Source organism: Ruditapes philippinarum, unplaced genomic scaffold (genome assembly GCF_026571515.1).
Source record: "Ruditapes philippinarum isolate M1 unplaced genomic scaffold, ASM2657151v2 ctg2178_1_1_1_1, whole genome shotgun sequence".
NCBI lineage: Eukaryota > Metazoa > Mollusca > Bivalvia > Venerida > Veneridae > Ruditapes > Ruditapes philippinarum.
In genome coordinates, this window is record NW_026856992.1 from 43,923 (window position 1) to 63,648 (window position 19,726).

The 19,726-nt window shown below is 33.2% G+C and overlaps 1 protein-coding gene across 2 annotated transcripts in view; it reads left to right on the forward strand.

Annotated features, from left to right (window-relative positions):
* Window positions 1-19,726, forward strand: part of LOC132748412 (DNA-binding protein Ets97D-like) — an 86,499-nt gene that overhangs the window by 41,814 nt on the left and 24,959 nt on the right. For both annotated transcript variants that reach the window (XM_060738019.1, XM_060738020.1), the window contains exon 6: window positions 7,497-7,625. In XM_060738019.1, coding sequence (XP_060594002.1) covers window positions 7,497-7,625 — 129 coding nt within the window. The remainder of the gene's footprint in view (window positions 1-7,496; window positions 7,626-19,726) is intronic.

A 19,726-nucleotide genomic window follows, 5' to 3' on the forward strand; every position in this document is an offset into this window, starting at 1 on the left:
AGTAGAGAAAAAAAAACGCTGCATAAGTTTTTAGCTTACCAGAGCTATTGAGGTCACCATGTTTCAGTCATTATACCCCCACAAATGAAGTTTAGGGGGTATATAATCCTCAGGGTGTTGGTCGGTCAGTCCACATCATAACCGCCTCCGTGGTCGAGGGGTTAGCGTCGATGACTTCTAATCCAGTTACCTCTCTGGCCTAGGTTCGATCCCCGGGAGATGCTTTGGTAGTTTAGAGCGGAGGAAGGTAGTCTAGTACTGGTGTTACTCTCCAGGAACGCTGGTTAGAAACTACCCGCCTATATGACTGAAATACTGTTTGGAAAAGGCGTAAAATGAAACAAACAAACAGTCCACATCATGGTTTCGGGACGATAACTAGAGTTTCGAACGAGGTATTGTAATAAAACTTGGTGTATAGCTACCTTATGTGGAAATCCCGGTTGGTCTTGCATATGGACTCTCTGTGGTCAAGGGTAAGGTTACTGTTATTAAAAATTAAAAAATGGTTTCAGGACAATAACTCAATTTAGGAATGAGATATTGTAATCAAACTTGGTGTATAGCAAGCTTATATGAAGATTCTGGTTAGTATTGCATTAGGACCCCCAGGGGTCAATGCCAAGGTCACCATTACTAAAAAATAGAATCAAAGCTCTGAATGTACTGATGGGAAGGCTATGACAGATTGTTTCAGACTTATAGTTTCTTTTCTTTTTGCTTAAAATGTGCTGTAATTTCAATTATTACCAAAATAAGAAGATCCCTCCATTGTGCCATTTATCCTTACTGTTGTTTTTTATCCATTCATATGGTTAATAATGGTGGACTTATTATTTTGTTAATATTCCAGAACTTTTTATTAACCAGGTTTTCCAAAGGAAAAAACTGGTTATTAGATTGAGGTATGTCGGCGGGCGGATGGGCGGGCGGGCGGGCGGGTGTAAACAATTTCTTCTGTGTGCAACTCCTCCTACATTTCTCAACAGATTTTGACCAAACTTTCACAGAACCTTTGTCATCAAGTGCCCTGACGCATATTGTCGGGGTTTTGTGATTGAATAATATTTGACCTAGTTATGGCCCTTTGTTTTTTTTCCTTATACAGAATATACAGTGAACAATTTCTTCTGTACGCAACTCCTGCTACATTTCTCAACGTATTTTGACCAAACTTTTACAGAAGCTTTATCATCAAGTGCCCTGGCCCATATTGTCGGGGTTTTGTGATTGGATAATGTTTGACCTAATTATGGCCCTTTGTTTTTTTTCCTTATATAGAATATAATTATAGTGAACAATTTCTTCTGTGCGCAACTCCTACATTTCTCAACGGATTTTGTTCAAACTTTCACAGAAGCTTTGTCATCAAGTGCCCTGGGGCATATGGTCAGGGTTTTTAGCTCACCTGACCACGAAGTGGTCAAGGTGAGGTATAGTGATGGGGCTATGTCCGGCGTCCGTCGTCGTGTGTCGTGTGTCATCAACAATTGGGTTGTTAACAGTCTAGCAGTCACAGTTTTGATTGGATCATCATCAAACTTTGTCAGAATGTTTGTCTCAATGAAATACAGATCGAGTTCGAAGATGGGTTATCTCGGGTCAAAAACTAGGTCACAGGAGCTAAAAATAGAAAAACCTTGTTAACACTCTAGAGGCTGCAGTTTTCATCCAAATATTCTGGAAATTTGTCAGGAAGGTTGTTTTAATGATATCTAGGTCAAGTTTGAAGATGGGTCATGTCTGGTCAAAAACTAGGTCACAGGAGCTAAAAATAGAAAAAGCTTGTTAACACTAATGGTTGCAGTTTTCATCCAAATATTCTGGAAATTTGTCAGAAAGGTTGTTTTGATGATTTCTAGATCAAATTCGAAGATGGGTCATCTCAGGTCAAAAACTAGGTCACAGGAGCTAAAAATAGAAAAAGCTTGTTTACACTCTAGTGGCTGCAGTTTTTATCTAAATATTCTGGAAATTTGTCAGGAAGGTTGTTTTGATGATTTCTAGGTCAAGTTCGAAGATGGGTTATCTCCGGTCAAAAACTAGGTCACAGGAGCTAAGAATAGAAAAAGCTTGTTAACACTCTAGTGGCTGCAGTATTGATTCAAATATTCTGGAAATTTGTCAGGAAGGTTGTTTTGATGATTTCTAGGTCAAGTTCGAAGATGGGTCATCTCAGGTCAAAAACTAGGTCACAGGAGCTAAAAATAGAAAAAGCTTGTTTACACTCTAGTGGCTGCAGTTTTGATTCAAATATTCTGGAAATTTGTCAAGAATGTTGTTTTGATGTTTTCTGGGTCAAGTGCTAAGATTGGTCATGTCCGGTCAAAAACTAGGTCACAGGAGCTAAAAATAGAAAAACCTTGTTAACACTCTAGTGGTCACATTTTCGACTCAATTATCATCAAACTTGGTCAGGATGCTTGTATAGGTAATTGCTTGGATGAGTTCGAAATCGCATGTGGAACTAGGTCACCGGAGCTAAAAATAGAAAAATCTTGTTAACACTCTAGTTGCTACTGTTTTGATCCAAGTATCCTTGAAATTGGTCTAAAAGTTTGTTTTGATGATTTCCAAGTTTGAATATGTGTCACCTGGGTAAAAAACTAGGTCGCACTGCTCAAATATGGATAATCCTTGTTAACACTGTAGTGGTCACATTTTTGACTCACCTGTCATGAGACTTGGTCAGAATGCTTGTCTAGGTAATTGTTTGGATGAGTTTGATAAATCAGGTGAGCGATCTAGGGCCATCATGGCCCTCTTGTTCTAATATGTATATATTAAAACATAAAAAAATCTTCTTCTCTGAATTGGCAAAGGCTACAGGTAAGATATTTGGCATGAAACATTGTGTGGTAGACCTCTACCAAGATTGTTCAAATAATGGCCCTCGGGTCAAAATTGGCCCCGCCCTCTTGGGGTCAAATTGGCCCCGCCCTCGGGGGGGTCATTGATTTTCATTATATACATATAGTGAAAACTTGAAAAATCTTCTGGTCTGAAAGTAAATGGCCTAGAGCTTTGATATTTGGTCTATGGTATCATCTATAGGTCCAAAACCAAAGTTGTTCAAATTTTGTTCCTAGAATTAAAATCGGCCCCGCCCTGGGGGTCATTGATTTTCCCTATATGTATATAGTAAAAACTTAAAAATCTTCTTTTAAAGAACCCAAAGAGCTAGAGCTAAGATATTTAGCATGAAACATGTTCTAATGGGTGTCTACCAAGTTTGTTCAAATAAAAGCCCTGGGGTCAAAATTGGCCCCGCCCCAGGGGGTCATTGATTTTCCCTATATGCATATAGTAAAAGCTTAAAAAAATTTCTTTTAAAGAATGCAAAGAGCTAGAGCTAAGATATTACGCATGAAACATGTTCTAATGGATGTCTACCATGTATGTTCAAATAAGAGCCCTGGGGTCAAAATTGGCCCCGCCCCAGGGGTCATTGATTTTCCTTATATGTGTATAGCAAAAACTTAAAAAAAATCTTCTTTGAAAAAACCCCAGGGGTCATTCATCAGCTCGAATTTTTTTTTTTTACATATATACATATTATATATATACATACATATATATATATATACATATATATATATATATATATATATATATATATATATACATATGTAATTTATATATATATATATATATATATATATAATATATATATATATATATATATATATATATATATATATACATATATATATTATATATATATATATATATATTATATATATATATATATATATATGTATGTATATATATACATATTTTTTTTTTAACATATATACATATATATATATACATACATATATATATATATATATACATATTATATATATATATGTATATATATATATACATATGTAATTTATATATATATATACATACATACATACATAAATATATATACATACATATATATATATAAGATATATATATACAATATATATACATATATATATATATAAATATATTAAAACGTGATAAATGTTCCTTGTGCAGTGTTGAAATAGATAAAATTATAATGTTTAAGAAATAACAAACTCTTTGTAAATTCGGTAGCGCTTTCAATGCTTTCTTCGCATATCTTCAGCCGAAACTTTAATAAACAATAAACATATAAACAAATGACGTAACGTCATGAAAAAAGGCGGGAACGTTAAATGATAACGTATCTTGAATTAATGACATTTATTAAAGGGAGGTAATAAAATTCACAAGTTAATGATTTTATGGCCACAAATTGTATGGTAATTAACAATTTTTACTCAATAAATATTGGTAAATAAACGGACAATTGGATTCCCGCTTTTTTTCATGACGTTACGTCATTTGTTTATATGTTTATTGTTTATTAAAGTTTCGGCTGAAGATATGCGAAGAAAGCATTGAAAGCGCTACCGAATTTTCAAAGAGTTTGTTATTTCTTAAACATTATAATTTTATCTATATAATATATATATATATATATATATATATATATATATATATATATATATATATATATATATATATATATATATATATACATACAAAAAACATCTTCTTTTAAAAAACCCAATAAGCTGGACCTTAGATCTTTAGCATGAAACATCTTCTAATGGGTGTCAACCAAGTTTGTTCAAATAAAAGCCCTGGGGTTTAAACTGGCCCCGCTCCGGGGGCCTATATACAGGTGAGCGACTTTGGGCCATCATGGCCCTCTTGTTTAGTTAAGTTGCAATTGTTAAGCAGTCTGAGGTTAATCTAGGACACGCATAAACTAGCTTGGAAATTTACCGATATCAAAAAAACTTTGAAGGTTAAATGTGTACAAAAGTGATGTAAATTCCATCATTAGGATATCTAAGCTGCATGATTTTAACATGACATAAGCTCCTTTGATGGCATTCATTCAGTGTATTTTGATTTGAGGGAATTCACTTTTTAACAAAGACTCTGAGCTACTTATGTGCAAAATATAATAATGCTTGATTTTTGAGAAATGAAATTATGAACTGACACTAACAGTAATTTGATGATTTTAAATTTTATAAATGTTTTAATTAAATTAAAGACTAAAACTAGTTTTTAGTCCCCTACCGGTTTACCGGAGGGGACTTTAGGTTTACCCTCCGTCCGTCTGTCCATCAGTCCGTCTGTCCGTCCATCAGTCCGTCCGTCCACAAAACTGGATCCCGCGATAACGCAAAAAGTACTGAAAATATTTTAATGAAACTTGATATATGGATAGATGGTAGTATGGAGATTATGCACGTCTTTTTCTTTTCTTCCTATGTTGAAAATTCTGGTTCCTATGGCAACAAATAGACTGAAAATATGGCAAATTTCACACATATCCTGGATCCCGCGATAACGCAAAAAGTACTGAAAATATTTTTATGAAACTTGATATATGGATAGATGGCAGTATGGAGATTATGCACGTCTTTTTCGTTTCTTCCTATGTTGAAAATTCTGGTTGCTATGGCAACAAATAGACTGAAAATATGGCAAATTTTACACATAACCTAGATCCAGTGATAACGCAAAAAGTACTGAAAATATTTTTATGAAACTTGACATATGGGTAGATGGCAGTATGGAAATTATGCACATCCTTTTCTTATCTTCCTATGTTGAAAATTCTGGTTGCTATGGCAACAAATAGACTGAATTTCAAGATTTCTGATTCTAGTTTTTAAGTTTTTTGACTATAAGTTCTTTATTTCTTAAGGTATTTTCTTCAAACTTTAAATATAAGTTGCTTGTCATCAACCACATCATATGTGACAAGGTTTACAACTCTAGCACAAAATTTATCAGAATTACCTCCCTTGAACTTAAAATTTTCATGAATAAAACATTGTTTTTTTTTATAACTTCTTTTTCTGAATGTATCTACTTCAAACTTCATATAAATGTTTCTTATTATCACTCAACATTTGTGAGTGTTCAATACTCTAGCAAGACTATTTCCAGAATTATGCCCCTTTTGAACTTAGACTTTTTTTTGAGAAATTGGTAATTTTTACTCCAACTTCTTCAATCATGATAGGATTTTAAAAATGTTATATTTTGATAACAATGATGTTTAAAAAATAACTTTAGAGTGTCCTTCAGTCCGTCTGTCTGTCTGTACATAAAAACTGTTTCCTGTGATCACTTTTAAAGAACTTTTTCAACAAATTTACTTAAAATAGGAACATAAGTGAATGGCCAATGGCCCTTCAGAATGTTGCTTGGGCTCTTACCGGTAGGGGACTTATGGATTGCTTGCAATACTATGATAACTGCTTGTTATTTCATGTTCGACATTGTCAGATCAACATATTCAGATATTTCATTGTGTTCATCTTATTAACAAACATGTTGATTTTACAATAAACATGTCAAAATCTTTATTGAAAACACTTTGACTATAATAAATTTAATTATAGAAGTGGATATTATGCTATATTATTCAACAAACAAAACAAAGAATATGAGAAGTTTCATAAAGTAAAACTGAAACCTTTTATTGATTTTGATTAAAAGACTCCCTGTCATATGTGACCTTGTTTGGATAGTCCCATGGGAAGTCACAAATGACAAGTTTGACTGTGCTTTAGATCTGTTGGATTTGGTTTATGATGAATCTACTACTGTCTAGCCTATTGATGATGAAGATGTACCACTTGCATTGTTGGTGCTAAACTCAGTTACAACATGCAGGATTTTGAAATCATTGATTCTAGTTTGCCAACTGAACAATGGGAAATGAACATTGTAGAATCATTACAGACAGATGAGACTATTGAGGATGATAGTGGAGATATAGACTGAAATATGTGAAACTCCCTTGCCAGGAAGTAAAATGAGTCAGAAAGAGGTGCTCCAAACTCTTTTGAAGTGCTTTGGAAAGTCAGTGATCTGCTAGATGGTGTTCTCTAGCTACAAACTATGATGCAAGATAAAATTGTTAAAACCAGGTGTTCACATAGACAATGAACAATTCATGATTTCTTTGTCAAGTCATGACTGATGATATGTAAAATCTACTATCATTACATACATTACAATGACTGTTGTTAAAATATAGTCATTTTTATGTGTTTATTTATTAAATAAATCATTTTATATGAAATAAAATAATTAAAGTTTGAAATGAACTTTTTTGTTGTCATTACTATTCTTGTACTTAGACTATCATAAACATAGATTTAAGATTAAACAGGCGACCATTTAGAAGTACTTTTATAAACACATTTTAAATATGACTGTGTATAAAACCTCTGAAAACCAGAATCCTCTGAAAACCGGGCTTTTTGCCTTGTCCGGTTAGGGTTGGGTTTTCAGAGTTTTTACTGTAATATCCTGTGCAATTGATAACTTTCGAGAACACCTTTCTGTCCTCAGGTGAGCCCTTATGAGCCAATGACCCCTTTGTTACAGAAGTTACCTGTTAAGTTTAGCCTTTTAAAAAGTTTGCAGATGTATTTGAATTGTAATTAAGCTATCCTTTTTAGATGCCTCTCCTCAGACTACTGCATCAACAGCAAAGGTGGTTGTACCTGCAGATGAAACTGAAAATATCACAAGGTGGATTGTTGATCAAAATTTTAGAAGAGATCAGGAACGTTTAAAAATACCTTTTGGTAAGTTTTGTTTGGTTTATTTGAATACACACTGACCTTTAAATCTACTATCCCACATATTGTAGTTTGGGTATTTTTATGCCACCGCAGCACCACTAGTCCAATTTCAACCAAACTTGGCAGGCTTGATCCTCAGGTGAAGGGCTTCCAAAGTTGTTCAAAGAATTTCATGCCATGGCAACCAAAAGGAATTATTAGAATAAATTTAAAAAGTCTTCTTGTAAAGACCCAAAAGGCCTAGAGCTTAGATATTTTGCTTAATGCATTGTCTGGTAGACCTCTATTGTTCAAATTATAGCCCTTGGGTCAAAATTGGCCCCGCCCCGGGGTCATTGATTTTCACTATATGTACATATAGTAAAAAGTTAAAATACCTTCTTGTCTGGAGGTACAAGGCTTAGAGGTTTGATATTTGGTATATGATATCATCTATAGGTCCTCTACCAATGTTGCTTAAATTATGCCCCTAGTGTTGAAATTGCCCTATTATGTATAAAGTTAAAAGTTGAAAAATCTTTTTCTCTGAATTGACAAAGGCTAGAGGTTAAATATTTGGCCTGAGACTTTGCGCAGTGAACCTCTACAAAGATTGTTCAAATTATAGCCCTGGGGTCAAAATTGGCCCCATCCCTGGGGGTCATTGATTTTCACTATGTACATATAGTAAAAAATTAAAAAAATTTCTTGTCTGAAGGTACAAGGCTTAGAGCTTTAATATTTGGTATATGATATCATCTATGGGTCCTCTACTAAAGTTGTTTTAATTATGCCCCTATTGTTAAAATTGCCCAATTGAATTGACAAAGGCTAGAGGTTAAATATTTGGCATGAGACTTTGCAAAGTGAACCTCTACCAAGATTGTTCAAATTATAGCCCTGGGGTCAAAATCGGCCCCGCCCCGGGGGTCATTGATTTTCATTATGTACATATAGTAAAAAATCTTCTTGTCTGAAGGTACAAGGCATAGAGCTTTGATGTTTGCTATATAATATCATCTATAGGTCCTATACCAAAGTTTTTCAAATTTTTCCCCTGGTGTCAAAATTGGCCCTGCCCGGAGGCATTGATTCTCATTATGTACACAGTAAAAACAGAAACTAAAACAAATGTTTTCTGAATTGGAGACAGCTACAGCTTAGATATTTGACATGAAATGTTGTTTGGTGGACCTGCATCAAGATTGTTTTGAGACAGTGACCTACTTTCTTGTCCTTTGATGTACAGCAATGAAATTTTGACCATGTGCACAGTTTTAGTTGTAAAATTGAACTTTGATATCAAGTGCCCTAGATTTTGGATGTGACCTACTTTCTTGTCTTTTGATGTACAGCTATGAAATTTGAACCATGTGCACAGATTAAGATGTAAAGTGAACTTTGATATCAGCTGACCTAGATTGTGTCTTCCTGTGTTGTCTTTTGATGTACAGTCATGAAATTTAGGCTGTGTGAAATATGACCTTCACCACCAAATTCACTAGACTCAAGTGCATTGATATATTCCTACTCTGATCTTTTATTTGAATAACAATAGATTTTACCACTAATATTGATAATGAGAATTAGATAGGTCAGGGATCTTTGCATTTATATGGCAATCTTCAATTATATAGAAACAAAAATAAATCTGTTCCTACACTACTATTCAGTGTTGTATTAATGTGGTAGCATAGCATTTTTCACAAATGCAATCTTGTTTTTCTCTTCTCTTCAATTTCTTGATCAGTGTGGCTTGCAAATCTTTTCTACATATTTTAATCCAATGAAATGCCTAAATCAAATAGAAAAATCATTATAATCCCAAAAAATTATTTCCAGTCCTGTCCTATTATCGACTACCTTTTAGGAAATTTTAAAAAATATTGTTTAGTAGGCCTGTTTATAAATGTAAAATATCAAATAAATTTCTTTTGGTTTTTAGACCAGCATACTGTACATCATTATGAATATTAATTTCTCTTCAAAAATTCGAAAAAAGAAAATAGAAAGAAATGTACAAGTATTTTTAATTTTAAGAAATGTGTAAATATTTTTAACTAGATACATGTATATGTTAACGCTTCATTTTATTATGGATCATTACAAAAATCTGAAGGCAGTAGTTAATTCTTCAAGATAAATATTAAATTAAACTCAGATGTGTGCTGCTTTAAATAGTGAATTTAATAATTTTAGTACTTATTAAAGTTACATTAATCAGGAAATGTGCTGCTTTAAATACCAATTTTATTTGGAATAAGTAGATGTAACTTTTTATGCCCCCACAATGTGGGAGCATATAGCGTTGCACTTGTCCGTCCGTCCGTCAATCCGTCAGTCAGTCAGTCAGTCAGTCAGTCAGTCCGTCCGTCCGTCCGTCCGTACGTCCCGAAATCTTGTGAACGCAACTCCTCTTAAACCGGATGGCAGATTTTGCTTAAACTTACAGGGATGAACAACCTTAATGTGTAGATGGTAGTAAAGGAAGGAATTTTCGCTGCGACCAAATTTAACAGAATTATGGCCCTTTGTTGATTTTTTCACTAGATACTATGTAGAAATTTTGTGAACGCAACTCCTCTTAAACCGGTTGGCAGATTTTGCTTAAACTTACAGGGATTAACAACCTTAATGTGTAGATGGTAGTAAAGGAAGGAATTTTTGCTGCGACCAAATTTAACAGAATTATGGCCCTTTGTTGATTTTTTCACTATATACTATGTAGAAATTTTGTGAACGCAACTCCTCTTAAACTGGATGGTAGATTTTGCTTAAACTTACAGGGATGAACAACCTTATGGTGTAGATGGTAGTAAAGGAAGGAATTTTCGCTGCGACCAAATTTTACAGAATTATGACCCTTTGTTGATTTTTTCACTCTATACCATGTAGAAATTTTGTGAATGCAACTCTTCTTAAACCGGATGGCAGATTTTGCTTAAACTTCCAGGGATTAACAACCTAAATGTGTAGATGGTAGTAAAGGAAGGAATTTTTGCTGCAACCAAATTTAACAGAATTATGGCCCTTTGTTGATTTTTTCATTATATACTTTGTAGAAATTTTGTGAACGTAACTCCTCTTAAACCGGATGGCAGATTTTGCTTAAACTTATAGGGATTTACAACCTTAATGTGTAGATGTTAGTAAAGGAAAGAATTTTTGCTGCGACCAAATTTACCAGAATTATGGCCCTTTGTTGATTTTTTGTCCAAAAAATATTTGACCTAGAGTCATAAGATTGACAGAACAGTGGCGTGTGGGGGCATCCGTGTCCTATGGACACATTTCTAGTTTTATATATGATGTTGCTAGTTAATTGTTGATTTTTATTGGAAAATTATGTTACAAGTCATGTTTTATGTGCCTTCAACTTTTTTTATAAAGGATTACTTTAAATATAAATATTTTTTTCTAAGTTATATGTTCTTAATATATAAATGATTGTTTATATATTATGTATAATTGAGGCTAATAGCCATATAACCTTTGGCTAATAATTCTTAATAAGTCTTAATTACTGGTTTCCTAGCAGTTTCCGTTCCCTAGCAGTTTTCCGGCCGTTTATCATTTTCGTCCAGTACAGTCTATTTTTACCAGTGAGGCGTCCACATTTATTCATCAATCAGAGAGACATTTGTTTTCTATGCTAAACAGCATTTAAAATAGTACAACGATTTATATGTTTGGAAGTTTTGCCTGTTATTTAAATTTACATAAGAGAACTTTCGACTTTTAAAAAATAACACATGGCAATGCTGGACAGGTACCTAACTTTTTCCTGTCAAAGTTTTGTACCCCTCCGTAGACTGATTTTTAGCTCAACTATACGAAGTATATGGAGAGCTGTCCTACTCGCCCCGGCGTCCGCGTCCAGATTTCAGATTAAAGTTTTGGTGCAGTAAAATATTTTTCACTGTAACTTTGTCATTTCTTAAGGTATCAACTTCAAACTTCAAATATATGCTCATTATCATCAACCACATCTTATGTGACAAGGTTCATAACTCTAGCACCAATATTTTCAGATTTATCTCCCCTTGAACTTAGAATTTTCCTCAAAAAATACTATTTTTTACTGTTACTTCTTTTTATGCCCCCGGGCATATAGCAATTGAACCGTCCGTCTGTCAGTACGAGGTTAACCTAGAACGGCAAGTTGGATTTTTCTTAAGTTCTTAAGTACCAATGGCTTCATAATTTACACACTTACTAATCCATACAAAGTATATGTTCTGGGCAAGTTACATAACTATGGCATCCATTTGCACCAAGTTACGTATGGCCCTTTTTAGCACATAGAAAATGAATAATGGTTAACCTAAACCGGCAAGTTGGAAATATCTATGTTCTATCTGAACTAATGGCTTAATAATTTTCACACTTAGATCAATACAATGTACATGATCTTGCCAAGTTATATAAATGTGCCATCCATTTTCCCTTTTTATCACTTTCAAAATAGGGCCTTGTATGGTTAACCTATTCCGCCAAGTTGGATTTATCAAAAAATTTCACCTAATTACTTTATTTAATGATATCTTTCATATTTGGTAGGTGGATACCTTTAACGGTCCTCTAATTTTTTGTGGCGTTAGTCGTCTCTAGGTCAAGGTCACTTGTGTAAAAAAATAAATCTAAACATTTCTGCTCATACAGCCTTTATTTTTAAGTTAATGTCTTTTATGTTTATAATAGTCATACCAAGGGAGATCCTCTTCTTTTTCCTTTAGTAAGGTGTCATTTGGGTCAAGGTCACCAATGTCAAAAATAGATTTCTTACACTTTTACAGGTGTATTAACCTTATTCTATCGACAGATGTCTTGTATATTTTGTAGGAACATTAAATTGAGGTATTCTCATTTGGATGGAGGTAGGGGTCAGTTGGGTCAAGGTCAACAGTGCTAAAAATAGATTTTTATGTCCCCACAAAGTGGGAGCATATAGCATTGCACTTGTCCCTCCGTCCGTACGTACGTCTGTCTGTACGTCCGTACGTACGTACGTCCCGAAATCTTGTGAACGCAACTCCTCTTAAACTGGATGGCAGATTTTGCTTAAACTTCCAGGGATGAACAACCTCAATGTGTAGATGGTAGTAAAGGAAGGAATTTTCGCTGCGACCAAATTTAACAGAATTATGGCCCTTTGTTGATTTTTTTCACTATATACTATGTAGAAATTTTGTGAACGCAACTCCTCTTAAACCGGATGGCAGATTTTGCTTAAACTTCCAGGGATGAACAACCTTAATGTGTAGATGGAAGTAAAGGAAGGAATTTTTGCTGCGACAAAATTTAACAGAATTATGGCCCTTTGTTGATTCTTTCACTATATACCATATAATTTATATTTTGTTAGTGGGGGCATCCGTGTCCTTTGGACACAGTTCTAGTTACACTTTTGCCTATACAGCCTTTATATATTGACAGATTTATTTCATATTTGGTAGGAAAATAACTTGCATGATATTCTTCCTTTTGATAGAGGTAGGGGTCAGTTGGTCAAGGTCAAGGGTGCCAATTACAGATTTCTACACATGATTGGTTTTCTTCCATACAAATTAGCTACTTCACTCTCTAAAGTAAAATTATTGACAACAGTGAGCGCGGTGGCATTTGTGTTTATCAAACACAGATTCTTGTTTTCTTAAGGGATCAACCTCATACTTCAAATATATGTACCTCATCATCATCCCCATCTTATGTGACAAGGTACATAACTCTAGCACCAATATTTTCAGATTTATCTCCCTTTGAACTTAGAATTATCATTAAAAAATATTATTATGCCCCCACAGAGTGGGAGCATATAGCGTTGCATTTGTCCGTCTGAGTGTCCGTCCCTACGTCTGTCTGTACGTCCGTCCATCCCGAAATTTTGTGAACGCAACTCCTCTTAAACCGGATGGCAGATTTTGCTTAAACTTCCAGGGATGAACAACCTTAATGTGTAGATGGTAGTAAAGGAAGGAATTTTTGCATGCGACCAAATTTAACAGAATCATGGCCCTTTGTTGATTTTTTCACTATATACTATGTAGAAATTTTGTGAACACAACTCCTCTTAAACCGGATGGCAGATTTTGCTTAAACTTCCAGGGATGAACAACCTCAATGTGTAGATGGTAGTAAAGGAAGGAATTTTTGCTGCGACCAAATTCAACAGAATTATGGCCCTTTGTTGATTTTTTCACTATATACTATGTAGAAATTTTGTGAACGCAACTCCTCTTAAACCGGATAGCAGATTTTGCTTAAGCTTCCAGGGATGAACAACCTCAATGTGTAGATGGTAGTAAAGGAAGGAATTTTTGCTGCGACCAAATTCAACAGAATTATGGCCCTTTGTTGATTTTTAGTTTTCAACTTGTGGCACATGTAGTCCAAAAATATTTGACCTAGAGTCATAAGATTGACAGAACAGTGGCGTGTGGGGGCATCCGTGTCCTATGGACACATTTCTAGTTTTTTACTGTAACTTATTTATTTCTAAAGGGATCAACTTCATACCTCAAATATATGTACCTTATCATCATCCACATCTTATGTGACAAGGTTCATAACTCTAGCACCAATATTGCAAGAATTATCTCCCCATAAACTTAGATTTTTTACTAGAAAAATATTATTTTTTACTATAACATTTTTAGGTTTAAAGGTATCTACCTCAAACTTCAAATACTTATTCCTTATCATCAATTACAATGTTCATAACTCTTGAAGGAATATTTACAGAATTATCTCTCTTTGAACTGAGGATTTTCTTTAAGAAATATTATAACTTCTTTACTTTTTAAGGTATCTACTTCAAACTTCAAATATATATTTCTTATCATTACACACATGTTGTGTGACAAGGTTCATAACTCTAGCCTGACTATTTCTAGAATTATTCCCCTTGATCTTGGAATTTATGTTAACAAATGTTATTTTTATGCCCCCGCCATGTAATGGCCGGGGCATATAGTGTTACCCTGTTTCATCCTTCCGTCATTTCGTCATTCCGTCCTTTCGTCATTCTGTCATTCCGTCATCATCAGTTTCCTTTCATTATCTTAATAATGGTTGCACACATTCAACTCAAATTTGACATATGGATATGTCATGAGAAAATACAGGTCAAGTACGAATTTGGTCATGGTTCGATGATTTTTGGCAGAGTTATGCCCCTTTTACTTTAAAATAATATGAAATTTTCAGTTTCCGTTCATTATCTCCCCAACATTACAACACATTCAACTCAAACTTGACGTATGGATATGTCATGAGAAGATACAGGTCAAGTTCGAATTTGGTCATGGTTCGATGATTTTTTGCAGAGTTATGCCCCTTTTACTTTGAAAGTAATATGAAATTTTCAGTTTCCGTTCATTATCTCCCCAACGGTACAACACATTCAACTCAAATTTGACATATGGATATGTCATGAGAAAATACAGGTCAAGTTGGAATTTGGTCATGGTTCGATGATTTTTGGCAGAGTAATGCCCCTTTCACTTTGAAAATAATATGAAATTTTCACTTTCCGTTCATTATCTCCCCAACGGTACAACACATTCAACTCAAACTTGACATATGGATACGTCAAAGGAATGCGCAGGTCAAGTTCAAATTTGGTCATGGTTCAATGATTTTTGGCAGAGTTATGCCCCTTTCACTTTGAAAAAAAAATGAAATTTTCAGTTTCCGTTCATTATCTCCCCAACGGTACAACACATTCAACTCAAATTTGACATATGGATATGTCATGAGAAAATACAGGTCAAGTTGGAATTTGGTCATGGTTCGATGATTTTTGGCAGATTAACGCCCCTTTCACTTTGAAAATAATATGAAATTTACAGTTAGTGTTCATTTAACCCGTCTGTAGATTTTCCACAGTCTTTCTGGAAAAACTCTGGAAAATAGCCGATTTTCCATGAATTTATTTCCATGAATATTTCATGAAAACAAGCTTTTTTTCACACGTATTTACAGAGTACTCTGGACAATTTTCATGGAGAACTCTGGAACTTTGACTTTTCATCAAAGAAATAACCATGAAACACTTCTGGAAACTCTGGAAAGTAACACTTAGACAATTTTCAAGGAGTTTTTACTCTGGGGAAAACACTTAGTCATTTTTTGAGAAAGTTTCGGACTTATAGAAAAAATTTTCATTTGATTGCTGCATTTATGTACATTCATTTAATACATTAAACTTTAATATTTTTTTTTTAAGTTAAAAGCATGATAATCTTTTTATATAATACAGTTTTCTGGTTTAAAAGACAATAATTAAAAATAAAGACAATTTAAAATATGGCAATTGACACAATTGTAAACTGTTGACCAGATTATTTAAAAAACTAGCCAAGAACATTTTTTTTAAGACTATTAAATTACTTTATCATTGGATTGGTCATACATTTTATATTAATGTAATTAAAAAGTAGCAGTTGTCCAAAAACAAAAAACTTATAGTTAAACAAATATGAGAACCCCCATGTGTCATAAACCCATCAAGAGTCTTAAACTGTTTCCTTTTTAAATTTCCCAAAAAAACCAAACAAAAAAAAAAAAAAAACTCAACAACAACATGCAACCCCATTGCCACACTTTGGCATTGAAAATGCAATAAGTTATTTGTTTTATTAACTTTCATAATATTTCAAGGTCATCTCATATCAAGCCTGATCTGAGTGCGTTCATTAAATTATATATTACCCTAAGTTAGAAAAAAATTTAAATTTACCAATTTTAAAGAGAAACAATTTTTAAATTTATAAGGAACAAATGTAATTGTTATGCACTAATTTTCTTTATTAATTGATGAAAATTTATTAAATGTATCTTATTGAAGTATATATAAATTTTTATATTCATTCCTGTGTTAGAGAGTAACTTATGCATTAGTGATTAATTTTCTGAACATTCAAATCAGCATCAGCCACAATGTAAATTTAGACCTCTCCTCAAGTGAACCACAACGGCTTTCATAACCAAAAAAGGTTTTAAACTCCGCCTTCTGATTTAAAGAAATAAAGAAGGAGGTTAAAATCAGGTTTTACACAACATCTATATTACACCGGGTAGTCTTTTTTCAAGTAACTTAAACCTTGGCCAGAAGCAAAACACAGGTTTCAGGAACACCTCCTTTCCACGAACAGGTCAATTTGAACAGAAGAATTTGAAAATAAGTTTTTTAGTGCCTTTTAATGCTTAAAATTATAACTTGAAAATAAGTTTGAGGCATTGGAAATTTTAGATCAAATTTGAGTTTAAACTGGCCCAAATTTCATCAAAAGTTTCTTGGAAATTTATGAACTTTAAAACATGTGGTATTTTTCATTGATTCAGTTAAAAAATTGGAGGGAACTATTATTGATATATGTATATAACCATTTTCTAACAGTAAGACAGAAATGTTTTTTATTTTTTAACAACTTATTTATGTTAGTTTTTTCAAACTTTCCCTTTGAAGTATACCTGTTTCAGTAATTTGTTTTTACATACATGTAACTTTTCAATATTAGATAGATTAGGTTAAGAAAAATCTTTTATCATTTTTAATAATGGCCGGGAAATTTTTAAATCAGAGATAATTATTTTCCATTTCAAACATTGGGGTGATTGAAACAGATTCCATTATTCAAGCAATGAATTTCCAAATTCAATTTAATAAAATTTCCATATAATGCCTTAATTTTGTAATTTTTCTTGTTACTCATGTAACATTATGTTTATTTTTTCAACATGATTTAGGTTGCCAAACTTTCAATCTTGGAGTCACATGAGATGCTCTTTCAACTCAAAGGATGTCAGATGAGGGAAAAGTTATAAATGTACTTGTTTGAACAGAACTATCCTGGTAATAATTTTAGTTTGTTTTGTAAAAAAAAGTTGAAGTAACATGTTTTATATAAATGCATGCTATTTTCAAAACTCTAAACAAATGTTGGTTTCTTCATGTTTAATGCATATATTATTTTATACTGGACCCTCAAAACTTCAGTGGTAATTAAGTACTTGTGAAGGATTAGTAATTTAAAAACTGCCATTACATACAGTTGTCATTATATAGATATAGGAAAAAGCAGGGGGAAATAATTGACACAAGTTTATCATAATGTTTAATGTTGACCAAAAAAAAAATTATTTTCATCAAAGCATGGTGTTTACTTGATAACTCTGTGCTGATATTCTGCAAACATTATTTAATTGAAAGTTTTCCATCTTAACTTTTTTCACCCTTTTTCATGTTTTTATCATTTATTATCATGTTTAAACAATTACTAATTATATTGACATTGTGCATATAACCAAGTACATGTATTTATATACTATTAATTCAAATTTTTCTTGTATCCATCGGAGAGGTCACACCACAAGTTCAAGAAGATGTTGCATCATGTGAATAACAGTGAAGTGAATAAAAACATCTGACATAGAAATAATTGTGAAATGTGCAAATTACTTTAAGTGTTTGAATTCTTGAGCAACTAGAGTGTTTTTTGGATTTGGGTAATAAAAACAAAATGCAAATTTAAAAGGTATTTGATTTTAGTAATGCAACCATCATTTAGTTATCCCAAAATGTTCCAGAAAATTATTTCAAGGCTGAAATGGCATTTTACTCCCTGAGATCTATTAAACTGCGGAAACTTTTTCCAGAGCGGCGGCAGATAATCCGGAACATTTTCCAGAGTAACTCCGGAACATTTTCCAGAGTAACTCCGGAACATTTTTTCAGAGTAACTCTGGAACATTTTTTCCAGAGTATTATGTCATTTTAGCAGACCAATTTCCAGAGTTGCTTTGAAAACTCTGGAACATTTTCATGGAAAACTCCGGAAAAGTTTCATGAAAAAAGCTCTGGAAATTCATGGAGAAAGTATATGAAAATTCTCGATTTTTTTTTCAGTTTTCTTTGAACAACTCCGGAAAACTAGTCCGAATTATCCAGAGTTGGCAATTTCCATGAAAATTCCGGAAGTTTTCATGGAAATTCATGGAAAATGTACGGACGGGCATCTACCCAACAGTGTTACATATTTAACTCAAATTTGACATATGGATATGTCAAAGGAATGGGCAGGTCAAGTTGGAATTTGGTCATGGTTCGATGATTTTTTGGCAGAGTTATGTCCCTTTCACTTTGAAAATAATATAGATACATCTTAGGAGTAAGCAAGTTTAAGTTTGAATTTGGTCGTGGTTCAATGATTTTGGACAACTTATCTTTTTTTGAATGTTGGAAAATTTTGAACTTTTCAGTTTCAGCACTCATACTTTGTGGAAATGTATGTAGCCATTATTTTGGCTACAAATATGAAATATGCTATTTTCAAAAGGTTAAGACTGAATAATTTCAGTGCCTTGAACATTGTATGAAAATGGTTTGTGTTAACATTGAAAAGTTTTAAGGGCTTTGAACTTAAACTGAAAAAAATAATTTGTGCAAACAAATTTGGAACTAAATATTATAACATCTGAAATTTTGGCTGCATGCGGGGGCATCCATGGCATGATGACACATTTCTAGTTTTACTTTAACTTTATACATAATTATACATAATTGATTTTTCTTTCATAGTTTTGTCCTCCTTGCTGCGTCCAGTATTTTATTAGTCGAGCTTCGCTGTCTCCTGTGACAGCTCTTGTTATTGTATTTGTAAAAATGTGCTATTTGTGGCCGGAAACTGCTAGGAAACCAGTATATTGATATTGCAAATTTAGAAATTTACATTTTTATTTTACATACATGTAAGTTAAGATCAAGCAAATAGTTGTTCATAAGAATTTTTTTGTTTTGTTGTAATGACCTTTCATGTTCTTCAGCCTTTTTTAACCAGGTTTTCCGAAAGAATGCGGTGGCATATAGCGATTCACCTGTGTGTGTGTGTGTGTGTTTGTGTGTGTGTGTGTTTATATAGATTATATAGTGAACTTAAAAAATCTTCTTGTGAAAAACCACTTGTCCAATTTCAACCAAACTTGGCATGATTGATCCTTGGGTGAAGGGCTTCCAAAGTTGTTCAAAGAATTTCATTCCATGCAGAAATCTGGTTGCCATGGCAACCAAAAGGAATTATAAGAATAAATTTAAAAAATCTTCTTGTAAAGACCCAGAAGGCCTA